General features: G+C 41.5%; 1 protein-coding gene and 1 non-coding gene across 2 annotated transcripts; both read right to left on the bottom strand.

Annotated features, from left to right (window-relative positions):
• Positions 1 to 2,193: 2,193 nt before the first annotated feature.
• Positions 2,194 to 2,276, bottom strand: trnal-cag (transfer RNA leucine (anticodon CAG)). Its single transcript has one exon. It is a non-coding gene; the product is annotated as a tRNA-Leu (tRNA).
• Positions 2,277 to 10,397: 8,121 nt separating this feature from the next.
• On the bottom strand, positions 10,398 to 13,257 carry sox7 (SRY-box transcription factor 7). Its single transcript, XM_085371864.1, has 2 exons — positions 12,799 to 13,257; positions 10,398 to 11,844 (listed from the first exon to the last, which is right to left on the bottom strand). The coding sequence occupies exons 1-2, from the start codon at positions 13,028 to 13,030 to the stop codon at positions 10,853 to 10,855; spliced, it is 1,224 nt and encodes a 407-aa protein (XP_085227990.1). The 5' UTR covers positions 13,031 to 13,257; the 3' UTR covers positions 10,398 to 10,852.
• Positions 13,258 to 17,022: the final 3,765 nt, after the last annotated feature.

Genomic DNA, 17,022 nt, shown 5'->3' with positions numbered 1-17,022 from the left:
CGCACATCCACGGGGTGACCCTTTACACCATCTGCTCTTAGTCTTAACAAGCTTGACAGCTCACAGTGGGGTGGAGGTGACCATTTCATTATATCCTGACTCACAGAAGAAAATAAGAGAAAGACCTCCCCTCCACATCCCCTACTGAGTCATGAGGGGAAGGAGTGACTCAGAAGCTAACTGAGGCTAATATTTTAATCGTGGGCTTTCCTAGGGAGAGTCCTCTCCTTAATCAACTTCTGTCAGGCATGCTCTGCCAGCCTGATGGAGGTTTCTAAGAACTTTTAGTCCACATTAAATGGACTTTAAAATGACTCAAATTAGGTTTGCAGCCTCCACTGCATGCGGACGTAGTGTGGATCATAGTCACAGCAGGACTCCCCGAAGCACATCATCCTTCAAGCTTGCACGTGTGCAGTGATGCTCAGGCTTAGCACTCCCCCCCTCCTGGCTGCAGTTAAAATGTCAGGCCTAATTAGTGTGCAACCTGCTGTGCACCAGGACTCCTGCTATATTAAGTCACAGTCTTAATGAAGCATACGTAGAGGAAGGTGAAGCACCGATACATGGCTCCAGTTAAAGGGTGAGGCTTAGACGTTTAAATCAAAGGTTGCCTATAAGATGGGATAAACACTCTCACTTAAAAGGTACATCAGTGGTCACACATGGTCACACTGTCAAGAAACTGGATTCATTTTGGATTCACTGATTCTTCTGGCTTATAGAGTGGAAAAGCCAACAATCCATACAGCAACCACAAATGCTGGCAACTTAAATACTACTAGATTTAGAATGGTGTTTCTAAGGCAAACCAACCAACCAGTTTGCATGTCTATACTATACGCCCTAAATCGCCCTAAATCCCTGTTTAAGTCACCTGACCTGACCTTGCACATTAACCCTACGAGCTCTCTCCAGGTGTAAATGTTAAGATAAGCAAAATATTCATTTGCCTAAGTCCTAAGTCCTAAGGGTATAAAACAATAATGATGATGGATTTGCTTTTACATGAAATGTTTAATATGTAGTTCATTGTATTTACATGTGCTGTATTGTGCAGTGAAACACTGAAGTGGTGTATAAGCGTGCTTATATGTTTGTGTCACTGTGTTGGGATTCATGTGCAGCAAATGTCCTCACATAACATTTCTATTTGGAGCAAAAAGGGGGAAAAAGTCACTATTTTTAGAGCAGTCAGCCTGTTAGGAATGAATCCTATTAGTGACAGCTAAAAGTACTCAAACACCTTCTTCTTTTTGCATGATTAAACCAAGCTGTGGCCCTATCTTTTTATTTGCTAAGCTATTTAGCCTTTTAGGATAAACTGAATATCTACTACTTTGTCTTAAGGGTACAAGACCTGCTCCTTTATTAACCATAAATTGTTGAGCCAAATGACCATATGCTACAAATCAATCAGTGGTTCTAATAGCTTTTGGATTCATGAAAGAAAAAGTTAAAGCCAATGATAACCCTCCTTTGTGTGCTATTACATTTATAGCAATATACACACTTTGATATCTGGAATTACAAACTTACAAGAAAAAGTAAGTCAGCAAAAATCTCACAAAGGAATAGACAATCTATTTAAATATTAATTGAATTTTAAGAGGAGGAATCCTTCAGTAAGATTCATAGAAAGCCATACCTGTTCCTATACCGAGTTACCTCTAAAACAACCCCATTGTGGCATTAATGTGCGATTGCACAGCCTGTTGAGTAACAATTTTAAAAACCCTCGGTCCACGAAGGGCCTTCCCTTAAACCCTGGATCCTCATCTTAAACCCAGGATTTAAAATTTGTACCAAAGGTTGTGTGAAAACTCACTTCACTATTAAATATGCTGTATTACCGCATATGAACCCAGATACAAGCATAAATAACAGGTTTAGCACGTTGAGCCTGCCTTCTATTGAATGTTGGATTCCATACACAGGAAATGTAATCCCCACTACTTTCCTAATCTAAACTTTGACTGTTTTTTTAAAAAAAAATACATAACACTGTTTTGAGAATAGTTACAAATATGGTTGTTCAGCTTTTCTAATTTAAAGCTATACTGTGATGAAAAACCATGTTACACTGTGCTAAAAGGTTAGTGTGAAAAACTCAGACCACAGAGACTGGGAGGAGAAAATACCCTACCTTGTTTTTAACATTGTAGGGCACGAAGTTTGCGAAAAGAGGAATGATGTCAGAAGTGGGATTCGAACCCACGCCTCCAGGGGAGACTGCGACCTGAACGCAGCGCCTTAGACCGCTCGGCCATCCTGACAACTACGTGCTGTACACTCACAGTCTCATATGAATCATAAAAGCATACTGCCTAATGCCACAACTTTCACTTATAAATGCTTGAATGTTAACACAAAACGCGTAATATGAATCTAACAATGGCGGGAGCGTTGATGATTTACCTCTCTTGCTTTATAAGATGATTAGGGCAGACGCAGCTACAGGAAACTGACGTCTCCTCTAAAATAACGCTGTTCTTGTGTAAGCAAACCTAAACACAAACCCGTTGTTCTCCCGAACAAGGGAATATAATCTACCATAAACGAATATAAACTGCAGCATAACCCACAGGATAGACATAAACACACGTAGCCGGGGCTTCGTAGTGCTGGGATGAGCAAATGGCTTAAGCCTGCAGTACCTCACATGTCCGCTAGAGGCTGACGCCGACAAAACTACACTTCGATTGGACGCCTAAACGTCTCTGTAAATTAGCAGGTAGGTCGTTTTTTATTTGGATTTCCTCAATGGGAAGGACAGAAGCTAAGCAGATAGAAGGTTGCTATTTGTTTCAAAAGAAGGGCAATTTATTTTTCACAAGGGGGAGTGTGCTGTGGTCCAACTCGCTGCAATGCAAACAATTAGCATTAAAACTGAAGAGCCACTAAATTGGTAGAGGGGAAAAATGAACTGAGTTTTGTATTCGCTGGCTGTGTTGGATGAATATAATGCAATGACATGACAGTAGCTGGGCAGAAAAGGTAACCGTTATTAATAGCCGCTTCATCCATTTAGCTGTTACTCACCGTAATTTGTGCACTCTCGTTATTTTTGTCTGCAAAACTATGGTCCAACTAATTTGTAAATTAATTTATTTAAGATTGCCATGGGCTACAATTATTTAGTCCTTTTTATCAAAGCTCCTAACCCTTTGGGAATTCTGCCCCTTCTGAGTGTAAATGGTGTGATATTAAAGTGTGTGCAATGTGCATAAAAGAGCTGTGATTCTGCAAAAACTAGATATAAATATTTGCAAACGTTTGTTGCTTTTCTGTGTTGTTAAGGAACTGAGAAACATTTTAAGTGTCCAAGGAGCCTGCTGCCAGTTTGCATGCCAAGCTCGGTAACAGAGTTACTTCTGCATTGGAAAAAACAAAACAAAAAACTGAACTATAGTGTAAGTTACTGTAAGACTATTAGCCTTAATGGTTTGTGACTTCCAGTCCAGCCTTTGTGTGGGCACTTGTAGCTCATAGTGGGTACGTGACTCTAGCTGCTTAATTTGCTTATCAGAGCTTTCAGCTATCACTGCTCTTTAAGTATTCTGCCATCTGTAATAAACATAGACCCATCCAGCTCATATCCTGTTTTGAACCTGTCAACATGGTACTTTAGCTCAAGTGTCTGAACTCCTGGGACAACTGTGTGACTCATTTCCATGTGTGTCATTTTTGATGTTGAGTCTTTAAGGAAACAGGGCCGAGCATCCAGCAGGAAGGGATTCCTTCAAGCTCAGACATCAACAACATCCCGAATATTAAAGCCATAGAGTAAAGTCAGAGGAATGGGAGCGAGGATGGAAATTATGCCAGACTTACCCTCTGCCAAGGTCAGTCACAAGCAGTCTTACCCAGAAATTTTGAGCGTAAACAGCACACATCAAGGCACGGGAAATGCTGTGTGTCAGAAATGACGTACTTCATCTCTGAATAAGCAGCGATACAGCGATGCTTGTTGTTCCTGTGTACAGGAACTTGCATCATTGATCAGCCACGCGAGACAAAGCTTTCCAGGCCTTGGGCGAAGGAGACTTTAAATATGATTCCAGAGATGTAGATTTGGCACATTTTATGATTTCGATGATAGTAAAGAATATTATAGATGCAACTGACCAGTTTTGGGGGGGTTTTTTGCTACTGAAAATTTTAATCCATTTAATCCAGAATCATCAAGTCCATAGGTTGTGCTGCAGGGTTGCAAACTATTTCTCTTGAATGCAAAATGTATGTGCTTGATAGAGCTTTAGACACATGAAATACACAAGTTTCTTGATTAATTTTAAAGAGTAAGAACTCTTTTTTGTGGTAGTGCATTGACAGTGATTTATACTGTTGAGTACTTATATCCTAATCCAGTGTGGGAATCTGGGAAGTCTGATGGCGATAGTGGAACTTCTTTATAGGATTATCCTGGTAGTTTTAAACATGGCTTTTATTTTTAATATTTTGTGGTGTCTTCCTTTTGTTGGAAAATAAGCCCAGACTTAACAGAATAATTACAAGACCCTCACCAGATACCATATTTTACTTCTTTTTTTTTTTACTATATTTTCTTTTTTTGCACACATTCATCATTAAAACAGCGCAAAATGCCTTTAAATTTTTTGATTGTTACATTGTAACCACTGCTATAATGTAACTGCATGCATCTTATGAATGATAAGTGCTGAAACATCAAACCTTAATGGCTGTCCTCGTGTCTCACTAGCTGTCATCAGACAGCCTGCTGGTTTGCTTTGTCTAGCCTCTCCAGTAGCTGTTAAAAGGGGCTCTCTCACACTGCTGAACTTATAACATCACTCATCTAAATCATTACTGCGTCTGCTTTTCAGGATGCATGCTGAGTAAACTCTGTTAGCGCAAGAGAACACAACCAAAGCTACAAATGGAGTATGTGGGCCTCCTAAAATGGAAAAGATGGGGCATGATTTAAGCTCAAAGGCATGCTGCCCTTTCACTTAAAAAGAGCTATGTTCCTATGTTTGGACAGCCCTTTATATTATTGTATATATATATATTTTTTTTACATAACTGTGTATAAAGGGAAAACAGAACCATAAAAATATATGCAACCAATTTCTAGGGTTTCCAAATTAGAAATTAGCCATTTACCTGGATATCACGAGTATCAATTAAGAATAGCTGTCAAAAAATTAAGCATTGCAATCCATATTGTAACTAGCACAATGAAAACATGGATCAGCACAGGTAACGTCGCCCCGTTTATTCCCACACACGGTTTCAGTTCACACACACAACAGATAAGTACCGTATGTTCTATCTCTTAAATGGAACAACCACATTGCAATTAGGAAGCACAATAGGAACATCCTCCTCCACATTTAGGTGAAGAGTTATACCACCCCAGGGAAAATCTGCAGCAGTCAAAAACAAGCCAGATAGCGCTGCAGCATACGTGCTATAGACCAGTGCAAGCCATGCTAGTAGAGAGAGAGGCACCAATGCAGGCCAGGCTGCAAAAATAGGACACGCTCTGCATTTTTGCAAACCTCATGTTAGGAAAAAAAAAATCCATCTGTAGTAGTATACATAAGTTTTCATACCTTTTTATTTCTCTGTGCTGTTTCTGCTTTGAGATATTAAATAAACATTTTGAAAGCGCTCATAAAAGTTTACTGAAATGCACAGAGGAGAAAAAAACGATTTTTCAGTCCCTTTTTTGTACATTCTGCAGTAGCGCGCAAGCTTTACCGCCTGTGCTGATTTGGTAATCAGGCCGTGCTTATGGGTAAATGGAAATCTAGCCTTCTCCTTCCCCGGGTTGGCAGCCATGTGCTGGCCTCCCTCTGTGCTTTTGCTGGTCGTCTGTATCTGCTTAGAACAGGTGCCGGATCCCGTTCAGCTGCAGCATTCACAGCACAGGTACGGGTGGGAGGCCCTTGGCTGCTCGTTCAGTCCCCCAAGTTTTCCAGGGGTCCCCATCTGTGTCCCCGCACATCCTCTGCCACATGGCACCTGTCCCTCGACGAGTCTGGTCCATTCTTCGTCCGGCGACGTACACGCCTGCCTGCCACCCCACACTCTGCCTGTTGTTGAGCCACAATGAGATGAAGAATAGCTGCACCCATAATCCCTTGCTGTGAGATGTGTGTGTGTGTTTGTTTGTGTGTGTGTGTGTGTTTTCCCTTCTTTTTCCTCCTTTGGCCAGATCCGGGGCCAAGTACAAATTGTAAACAGGTTATAATGCTGCTGTAACACACTCCAACTGGAAATGCACTCCAACAACATTTAGCGTTTGCTGATGTAAATGTGTCTTTATCCGTCACATAGAGTAGTTTAATTTGGTGGAAAGTTCAGTGCATTTACCGCTGACGATGACGACGACGTTGTAATGGGTTTGCTGTTTTGTGTGCTCGCAAAGCTTTGCGGGAAAATTCCATCAGAATTGCTCGGAACAATAAGTTTGCTCCATTGAGCAGCAAAAGCGAAATCTATTTTAAGGAGAGGTCACTTGTGATCACACAGCATTCAGCAGGAGCAGCTAGATAATTCAAATGCACTATATTTTTGCACTATATTTTTACACAGGACGTAGGTTTAAACAGCGTCTTAGTCTCCATGGTATGCCTTAGTTACGTAAAACAAATCAGCCACATCCTCTTGGCCTATAGTTAATGCTAACAACGTCATATAGCGCAAATGTTCATCATCCAAATATGACGATACTGGACGCTCCCTCTCTAGCTACACAATAGACTTTAGTCCAACCAGACAGACAGCCTCCTCAGTTCCTCCAGAGGACACAATATCCAAAGTGATCACTGATCACCTCGGTCCCAGCAGATGGATAATACTTTACACAGCTGCGAAAGCTCTGGGCTCCGTCCACCCACACCAAGCTTTTCTCTGTTACCTTGACAGTTAGTGTTGCATTGGACCAGTGAGTTGTTTGTTTGCCTAGGGAAGTGACATGACGGCAGAGGAGGAAATAGGAAACATAACAGACTACCTGACAGACTCATTCCATGGGCTTGACCTGAGACTGGAGCTGAGCCAGCCAGCAATCAGAGAGAAAAAACAAGAGGAGCCTTTTTTGTTTGTTCAGTCTGTATCCTTAAAATCATTGAAATTGTAAATTTGTGATCCTGCACATGTGTCAAAAATAAAATTAACCAAATTAAAGGTATTATTAAACTCAGCCGGGGTGGAGAAATCAGCTGTAAGAGAAAAAACTTAACTGCGCATGTGTGCATTAAATCTAAAATTTACATGGTTCACCACCGCTGGTTGACACGTCATTTTGTCTTTCCGTTCTTGATGATTTATTGCAGTTGGGAAAACAGCAATAGCCGTCTTTGGATTTCAGCAGATGGCTCTGACTAAAGGTTTAGAGTGCTGATGAGTCAACTTCGAGCAAGGACAAAAATTGAAGATGACAAACTGAGTGTTTCCCGTAACTTCCCAGAGCCTTAAAATCGCAGAATCCACAAATCTCAGCAAACAATCCAAATTATGTAGCTCCTGTGGGCATTTCACAGGAGTGACGCTGGCATGCCAATCACTTCATTATCAATGCAAAATTCAAACCAATTGGTGTGCAATAGTTTGGCAGTGGAGATGAGTTTGAGATTTAAAAAAATTGCTATTTATTACCTGGCTGCATGCGTTAGTCAAAAACAGCATGGCTTGGAATGTAATTTTAGCACGGTTATTTGCATATGTGTGGAGTTTGAACTTGTTGGTTTAAACCACTTTCATAAATGGAAGCTATGTATCTCTCAATTTATGAAAATTCAAATAAGCTGAACCTATAAATTAGGGGTGTCAAACATAAGGCCTGGGGCCCAGAATTGGCCCACCGAAGACACCAAACTGGTCCACTGGACAGTTCTGGAAATTTTGAAGGAGGGAATATATTTTAGACTTTATCTGTGTCTGCTTTGATACCTCTTTTATTTCCACTCGTCCTACTCCAAAGTGAAAGTAACAGATAATCAATTAAATGATGGGGAGTTCATGTTTTTTTCACCATTTACTATAGAAATGTATTATTTATGCAGTGGGTTCACAAGAAAAAAAACCCCAAAAAGGGCACATTCTGTCAAATAAAAAACAGTTTTTGTTTTATAACTGCTGGAGAGTAATTTTACACATGTATTTCTTACAAGTTAAGCCCAAAGCAGCACTTCTTTATCATGTGGAAAAAGACAGATGTTTTTCTTGAAATTGTTGTTCTTTTTCTTGAATTAAAATACCTCAATGATTAAACGTTTAGTTAAACTTCTCTGCACTGACAGAAACAGGAGTTTTACTGCTCTGGCTCACTTAAGATCAAAGTTGGCTGTACATGACCTACAATGTAAAATGAGTTTGACATTCCTGTTTTAAATGATAACTGCTAAATAAACTATTGAGAAAAAAATATTAATTAGAAAAATGTATTGTATAATAATAAAAAGCCAGGACTGTGTCTGTAATTTAGGAAAACTACTTCATGTATATTTATGTGTGTATATTATTAGGCCCTTTAGCTGTTGCTGAAATCTACTACCACTGAAAAAAAACAGCCTCCTTCATTCTGAACAAACTTCTGCTTTGTTCTGTAATTTATGTCAGATGATACTCGGTTGATGCTTGCATTTTTGTCCTTGTCACGGCGTCCTACCCTGAGGTGGTGGATTTGATTGTTGAGACATTGCTGGTCATCTTTACCAAGGGAGTCTGCACTAGCACCCTGAGCTGACCTTGACACTTGTGAGGCTGATGCCCCATCAGCGATTCCCTTCTCACCTTAAATGCCTGGGGCACCACCCGTCCGACAATCAGAATATGGTTGCGTGCATATTGACCCTCCACAGAGTTTTAAACCCTGCAGCTACAGAGGGTAATGATGTAACCTCAGAGAAATGAACACCAATACCAGCTGGCTGCAAAGACGAGTATATGATGAATGTTGTCATTCTGGCGCGTTTTATCACATCTGCCATGAGCTGTGTCAGAAAATACACAATTGTGGTTGACTGTGGGTAACTATAGGGGTCAGAGTTAGTGTGTGTGCTCACTACAACTGTTGTTTCAGGATAACAAGCCTGCTTTAAGCTCATTATTGTGTATGTTTGTGTGATGTGTCTTTATATTTGTGGTCAAGGTACAATAGGCCAGGTTGACAGAGACTTTCCCCGAAAAATAGTGGATAAGTAAAGACGGGTAAGTAAGATGCTAATCAACACGGCACCGTTTCCTCCCGCTGCTGAACAGCGGGTTCCCTTCCCTCACTCTGACTCTTTAATGCAGGGCCCAGCCAGGCCCAAACATCCTGACGGAGAGAGGCTTTTCCCTTATCAGTCAGGAAACACCGCTCCTCCGCCACATCCTCTTTACAAGAAGCACGACTCAACCATTCCCAAAAAATGCAGGAAGACCAGCCAGACTCCAGGATTTGTCAAAAGCCCCCTGAATTCCTTTTATCGAAAAAAGAAAAATTCAAGAGAACAGAGAGGTTGAGAAGGGGAGGAATGGAGAGTTTGGAGGTGGGGGGGAGGTAAAACAGTAATTTTTTTAACTTATTTTTTCCACAGATTACGAAAGGTCTGCATCAGCAAGATATAACGTGGGGTGAGGGGGTGGGTGTAGAAGGGGGGGGGTCCAGCGTGCCGAAGAATGGCACCCAGAATAAGACTATAGGAAAACAAAGGATGGTTGAGATGGAGGCGGACGCCGACGAATGTGCCTGTTTTACACTAATCCTCTGAACCGGGATGAAATGAAAGCGAGAGGAGACGGATGGAGAAAGATGATGTAGGGTGGAAAAAGCCAGCAGGGGAGTGGGTGTGTAGAATGGGCCTCTCACAGCTAGACAGAGCCTGAAATAGAAGAATACACGGTGTGACACTCAATTCAAAGATGGATGTGATCTTTCTCCCCCCGCCTCCCCGATTTGTTCATGGAGACTAGCAGGACTCCTGCTATCCTCAGTTTTTATTTTATTTAGAAATCTAAATGTATTTATTAGGACTTAACTAGCACTGCCTGAACTTACCTTCCCCAGGTCAGATATGAATCTCCTGTTTATAAGAGATGCTCAAAATTGTGCCTTTTAAAAATCTGCAGGCTCATTATCCAAGCAGCAAATGCCTTAATATAAAAATTGACCTTTATTTTTAAATTATTGTCTTTCACAAACCTAAATCAGCATACAGTTACAGTTAGCATTATTATTTTTCATTGTAGAGGTCGATTATATATTATTAAGTACTTGAGAAGAAGTATAAACGCCTTTCTGTCATCATCATATACATCACTTTGTTAAATTGCATAAGAAATGTCCAAACTAAAACCTCATTCAATTACAACTACTGAGGTAAGACTCCCAAACTAATGAGAGCAGGAACATGATACAAACATTCGAATGGAAAGCGCTGATAAGAGCATTACAGTTAGCATTTATGCAAAACATCAAAGGACTTAAATTAGCTTCTAAATAGCATCTGTACATGACTCGCTGGCAACAGTAACTGGTGACATTTACAAGTGGACAAACAAGTCTTTTGTCTTTCTTTTTTTTCCGACTGTTTTACTGGTTTAGAGATTTCATGACAACTGGAGGTGGCATACTGTAAGTGTTTTGTGTCTGCATCCCTGAGGTGTCCATCTCCTTCTCTTCACAGTCCTCCAATTGCTCTTTGTTCTTTCCCTGGCTCCAGACAATCATATTGCTCTGTAATCAGTTCAGTTTTTAATCATGGTTGGATTCATTTGCCCTTAGATGCTAAGGGTTTCCCTTTTATCAGCACCCAAGTGCAACATCGTCCTAAATTTCTTCAACCTTTGTAGTGTCTTTGATCAGTCACGCATTCAATAGGAGTTGTGACCACGCTTACGAGATGCCATAGTTGTTGTAGTAGGCCGCCGTCGCGTCTGCTAGCACGGAAATGAGGCTGGTTTCTGTGGAGCTGCTGGGACACGTAGTGGCAGAAGTGGTGGCGGCAGATGCCACCTGGATGTGTCCTGTAACGGTCATGCCGCTGCCCTGCTCCGGGTGGAAGCCGCTCGCGGTAGAGTTCAGGTACTGGTCAAACTCATTGCGGTCCACTTCACCGAGAAGCTCAGCTTGGCTCAGCTGGTCTAGAGTCTCCAGGTGACCTTGTGTCTCTGGTGGGGGGGACAGCTGACCCAGGTGGCCCTGGTGGACCCCGTGGTGAATCTGGGGGAAAGGTGGGGAGCTGTAAAAAGACAGGGGTGGGCCAGGGATCAGTCCACTGCCACCACCAGTTTGGGACATGTGAGAGATGTGACCTAAGTGTGAGCCCCCACAGTGAATCTGGGCGTGAGTGTAATCAGAGTGGTAAGGGGGCGGGCTGCCCATGTGTGTCTGATTCTGGTGGTGCTCGTCTGGACAGGAGACTGAAGAAGAACAGGAAACAGAGGAGCTACTAGATGTTGAGTAATAAGAGGGGGGTATTTGCTCGTGGTCCACCGCATCTAACGGGGACATCTCAGGAGGGGTGGGCAGGCCGTAAGGGTAGGTGTCGAAGCTGCTGTTGGAGCCAGCCGGGTCTCTGAAGCTTCTGACGCTGGGCAGAGCAGGGCTGGAGCTGGAAAAGCTGGTGACGGCTCCATTAGGGCTGCCCTCGTCTTTGTCGAGGGGGTGGCAGAAGGCTCGTTGATCTGGCAGAGTGCTGTGGTCAGGAGCCAGCCCGCTCAGGAGGAACCCGGGGTCGACTCGCTTGCAGATGCGTTTCAGCTGTTTCTTCCGGCGAGGCCGGTACTTGTAGTTGGGGTAGTCCTGCATGTGCTGCACCCGAAGCCTCTCTGCTTCCTCAACATAGGGCCTCTTCTGAGGGGGAGTGAGGGCCTTCCATGACTTGCCTGAATGCAGAGGAAGAAGAAAAAAAATCTCAATCTGAATATGGTTCAACAAGTTATAAAATGCAATATATATGCACTAGTTTAGCAGTCTTTATTATTATAAAATAAATTAGCATCTTTTAACTTACAAACAATTTATAAATAACTGCAAAAAAATTATTTTTAAGTTACAGAATCACATTTCTTTTAATTCACAAGCAAAATATCCAGTTCTGAAAATAAGGCAATTAGAAACGTTGGCAGGCTACGGAAAAATTAAACCTCATTGTTTAGAAATCGCAGTCTAAATTAACGTCTCAGGTTTGTGATCATAAACAAGAAATAAAATCAGTGTTTAATTTCACCGCAACTTTCTGCGTCTTTTGTAGCTCTGAATTACATTTAAGAAACTTACCAACACGCATTAAATGTCCGCTTTCAAGCCGAACGTCAGTTTTTAAAGATAAATACAAAAATAGACACATGTGGGCCTCACAGATTATTTCCGATTTCCGCAAGTGCCAGATTTAAAGTTTAACCTTTACCAATAATCTAAGAAGCTGTTAAGAAGCAGAATAAAACGCTAATTTTTCTCCGCTTCTGTCTTCTGCCTCTTAACGAATTTACTGCAAACTAAACTAAACTAAATACACGCGGATTCTGGCGATGCGCTTTTGAAGGCAGCTCTAACTGCGGCGCAGTTTCATTTACTTTAAGAAAGACAATGGGCAATTTATTCCAATTAAATTTTAAAAAAGTTTTAACACGTTTTTTTTATGTCATTTTAAATAAAGCAGCTCATTTGGCACTGCCGGATACGTGTATTAAAACGTGTTTTACTACAACCGAGGCCTAAGAGAGGAAAAGTAAGTAGAAGTGAAGTGTGTAATAAGTAGCTTAAAAATAATAATTATAATGATGATGATAATAATAATAATAACAAAACTCGTAACTTTAAATAACTTTTTTCCTCACCCAACATTTTGCTGAGCTCGGCATTGTGCAGGTCAGGATTTTGAATCGCCAGCCGTTTGCGCTCATCTTTGGCCCAAACCATGAACGCGTTCATGGGTCGTCTGATCCGCGGCTCCGGCGCCTTTTCCCCGGCATTCCTGTGAGGACCATGCCCGTCGGCTCCGTCTCCGTCTCCCGGAGGACACTCGAAGGACTCCGGCCACGACGAGTACGCGCTGATGAGAGCAGCCATCTGCGCGCTCTCCTCTGCAAACTTGCGATGCGCGTCTCTCAGAGAAGTTGTGTTCTCACTGTCGGCTAATTAAGCGACCGAGAAACTACACAGACATGCTTAAGTGATGATAATAATAATGAGAATAATAGTACAATTAAAACTCCACGGCTGCTTGACTCACTCACTGGATCGCTACGGATTTGGGAGAAAGCACAGATGTGCTCAGGCAGCGGCTCCTCTTCTGAGTTATGGTTCAGTCTTTCCTGGTGGATGGGAGGAAGCGCTTTATATTTGACTAGCAGGTTCCAAGAAAAAAACCCGCAGGACTCTCGGCTCCTCCTTGATTGTAAGTTGCGCCCCGTGGAAGGGAAGAGAGAGAGAGAGAGCAACATTTCAACACTACCAACTCTTTAAACTCGCCTCTCTACAAAACAGCACTTTCATCCTCTGACAGATATCCCATTTAAGAGATAGGTCAACTCATAAAAGTAATTCATGATTCTTTCGAGCTATTGATCACCGTTTGATCATCATCAGCTGGATTTTCACACAGGAAAATAAATACTTTGCAAACCTCATTGTTGTTTCCTGTTACAGGTGCATTAATGCTCACGTGTAATGATGAAAAAGAGGGTTTTGCAATTTTAGAGTTTTTACGAGTTGACAAGGAAACCTTCATAGAAAACACACCTAACCTGCTTTTGCAGTCTACGCAAGGCTTTACTCACCAGACTAAACTGGTTAACTGGTGTTTCCAGATTTCCACTGAACTCCAAGAGCAAGCAGCGTGACAAGTAAAACGAACACATACCTTTTAAAACTGAGGGAGGACGAAAACAAAACAATTTTATTTAAATTACTGTACCTTGAAAAGTAATTTGGTCATGTTTTTGTAGTCCTTAATAGTTTTGAGTGATTTTTTCACAATTAATCTTCTCATGCTCCCACAAAGAATCGTGATGAGTCTTTTTCTGAAGTTGGGGCTGTAGATTAATTTCTGGAACCTGTAAAGAGACCACGTCTCACACACACACACACACACACACACTACAAACAAATCAGTTTCCTCCTGTGGCAAGAAGCGGCTGCATATCAAATCCTGGAGTTCCTGTTGACAGGATACTCTTGGGCTGCAGCCATGGAGCAGCTCCCACTCTCTCACAAACACACTTGTCAAGTCCGGACGCTGATCACAGGTCAGATAGCGTCTTGATCTATATCACGCATGCAGACTACACACTGGAGGAACACTTCTTTTTTCCTTGCAGGTTGAGTTCACAGGCATCAATGTTAAGTTGCAATATGCATCTTTCGGTTGGGTGGCTGTGTCTGCTCCTTACACATCAAACTGAAGTGTCAGCTTTGTGTGAAACTTGCAGTGCACAGGAACAGGATACGGCACCTGAAGCCACAGATTGTGTGTGGAGCAGGCACATCGGTGATATATAGCGCCACACTTCCTCTTGCCTGTCTGACAGGGGTCACACATTGATGTGTAGTCAAAGTGCCAGTGAAAGTCAGCATGGAAGGAAAGTGAACGTGCGAGATCAAGAGCTAAACATCACATTTGCAATTTGGAATTAAAACACATGAGCGCTCAAAGTTGAGGGATACTGAAATGACTAATAGCTCCTGGTATTAACCGCTGTGTGGGTGAGAGCTGTATCAGCCTGCTGTTCACCCTCTAGAAGACATGTGGCTACTGAATACCTGGCGGGGTCTGCCTCCATACCAGACGACTGCATGTTTTTAAATCGAGCCTATATCCAAACCTATTTATTAATAGACTATTGTGTTATTATAAAAGTAAAAGCTTTGTCACCTGTCATGCATGGCCTACTGCTACACGTCCCAAGATCATCCTTTTACTTTCAAAATAAGTGAGGAAACGGAGGTAAGTGGACAATTGCATGGCATATTCTGTTAATGTTAAATAGTTTGTTTTTAATGAACACCTCCGTGCCCTTGCTGAAATTTAGGAGGAATAAAAATCTACATTTCTAAAACCATTTACTCTTTGATAGTTTTATTTTGTATCTATCCACAAACTCATTGTGGTTTCTGTGTGTGGTAACTAACTGAATTGCATAATCCACAGCTATTGATTGCAGAGGAAAAGATACCCGGGACGTCTTTTCGTCACAGGATGACCAATCACCATCTTCACTTTCAGAAGTTTCCGTAAAACCTAAAATAGAGACGAGGAATACTACAGTGTTTTCATGTGCAAGACTGGACGTCTTAGTTTCCCTTTTCCTCCTTTGACTCATACCAGATGACTGCTGAACAAGACAGACTAGTTGTTAAGCTGTCATATTCGGAAGATTTCATAACATTGTGCGTCACATTTGAAGTGGAAAAGGTGAATCTTCCAGAAACCACCTGTGTTTGAATATACGTGTGTGAATTTCTTTTTACTTTTTGAAATCTCTACAACCAAGCAGATTTTTTACCTCATCTCTTTCTTAATGTTTTTTTTTAAGTGCTCTTACAGTGTGCCGTGCAAAAATCTTGACCCATCTGGCGTTTTAATCCCACATTGCTTCAATGATGTTGAGCCCTGGGGAGGCCAATCCATGAATGATAGAGTTCCACTGTGTGTTTTCTATCCAGTTATGCTTTTACTGCATTGGCAGTGGGTTTGCGATCATTGTCGTGCTGAAAAAATGAAGCTGTTGCCTCTAATACAGTGGTGTCCAAACCAGGCCTCAAGGGCCAGTGTCCTGCAGGTTTGAGACATGTCCTTGATCCATTACAGCTGATTTAAATGGCTAAATTACCTCCTCAACATTTCTTGAAGTTCTCCAGAAGCCTGGTAATTAACTAATCATTTGATTCAGGTGTGCAGAACTAGGGTGAGCTCTAAAACCTGCAGGACACCAGCCCTCGAAGCCTGGAGCCGGCCAAGCCTGCTCTAATAGGTTTTACACTCACTCTCTCCTGACCTCCTCCATAGATTAGTTGATTTTGATGACCAAAATTTTCTAATTTGGATTCATCATTCCCTAAGTTGCAGTTGATCTTCAGTCCAGTTCTTGGGTTTACTTCAGCCGCTTCCAGTAAAACCATTTCAACTTCAGTGTGGATCAAATGAAGGGCCAGATGCATCTTTCAGGTCTTTACTGTTTATCTGTTGTTCCTTCTTTTCTTTTTTTTTTTTAAAGACTTCTTGTCCAGTTTTCTCACATGTTGAAGGACAGACTGCACACCATGCTCAGATATGTCAGGTTTTCAGGGAATCACCTTGTTGGTACAAAACTATTACTTTATGCTTGTCAAACAGTGTCATTTTTCATTAGATTCCACTAAAGAAATGGGAACAAAGTATGTTCTTACCACAAGCTGCCGGTAATCATCCAATTCAAAATTGGTTCTTTATCAAGTTATATCTTATGTGTAGAAGCTCTGGTTCACCATGCAAGTTTTTTTTTTATGGCTGAGTGATTCATAGGTCAGTAATAAGTGGTTAATAAATGGCCAGGGGAGGGGGTGAATTTACATACACATTATACATACACTAATAAATACAATCCTCTGAAAATGGTCAGGTACAAGTATTGGACTGAAACCAAGTGGAAGAGCAGCCAAAGAAAAGCTTTGCCTGGAGGACTATTGCTCAAGAGCACTTAAAAAAGTAAGAAGAAAAGAGTTTAACTCATTGGAAGCAAAACAAAGAAATCAGAGGTGTCTCAATACTTTTGCACAACATTTCTCTTGACCTATGGAGAAAAAAAAAGGGACACATTCAAAGGGTGATGGACATTTGGATTTATTAAAAAAAAAAAAAAAAAACAAACACTTCTGTAGAACTCAATAGTCAAGAATTCTTTCATATATCTGCCAAAGCATTATCAAAGTACATCAGCCATGTGACATCAAAGAGAAAACATGTTTCCGTTTCATTTTGTAAAGCTGACAGAAGCTGTCTGAGTCACTTTAATAAAATAAAGGGGCATCAAAAGTGGTGGGAAAAAAATAAACCACTGTGAAAATGGGCAAATAGTAATGCA

This window comes from Diplotaxodon limnothrissa, linkage group LG15 (genome assembly GCF_057381915.1).
Source record: "Diplotaxodon limnothrissa isolate DT_005_m linkage group LG15, D_limnothrissa_male_GT1.1, whole genome shotgun sequence".
Classification (NCBI taxonomy): domain Eukaryota; kingdom Metazoa; phylum Chordata; class Actinopteri; order Cichliformes; family Cichlidae; genus Diplotaxodon; species Diplotaxodon limnothrissa.
Note: the sequence above shows the minus strand (reverse complement) of the source record. Positions and strands in the feature narration are given on the sequence as shown.

Coding starts and splice junctions, on each gene's coding strand:
- sox7 (XM_085371864.1), bottom strand. CDS start 13,030: ATGGCTGCTCTCATCAGCGCGTACTCGTCGTGGCCGGAGTCCTTCGAG. Junction 11,845..12,798: donor CGAGCTCAGCAAAATGTTGG/GTGAGGAAAAAA, acceptor CTCTGCATTCAG/GCAAGTCATGGAAGGCCCTC.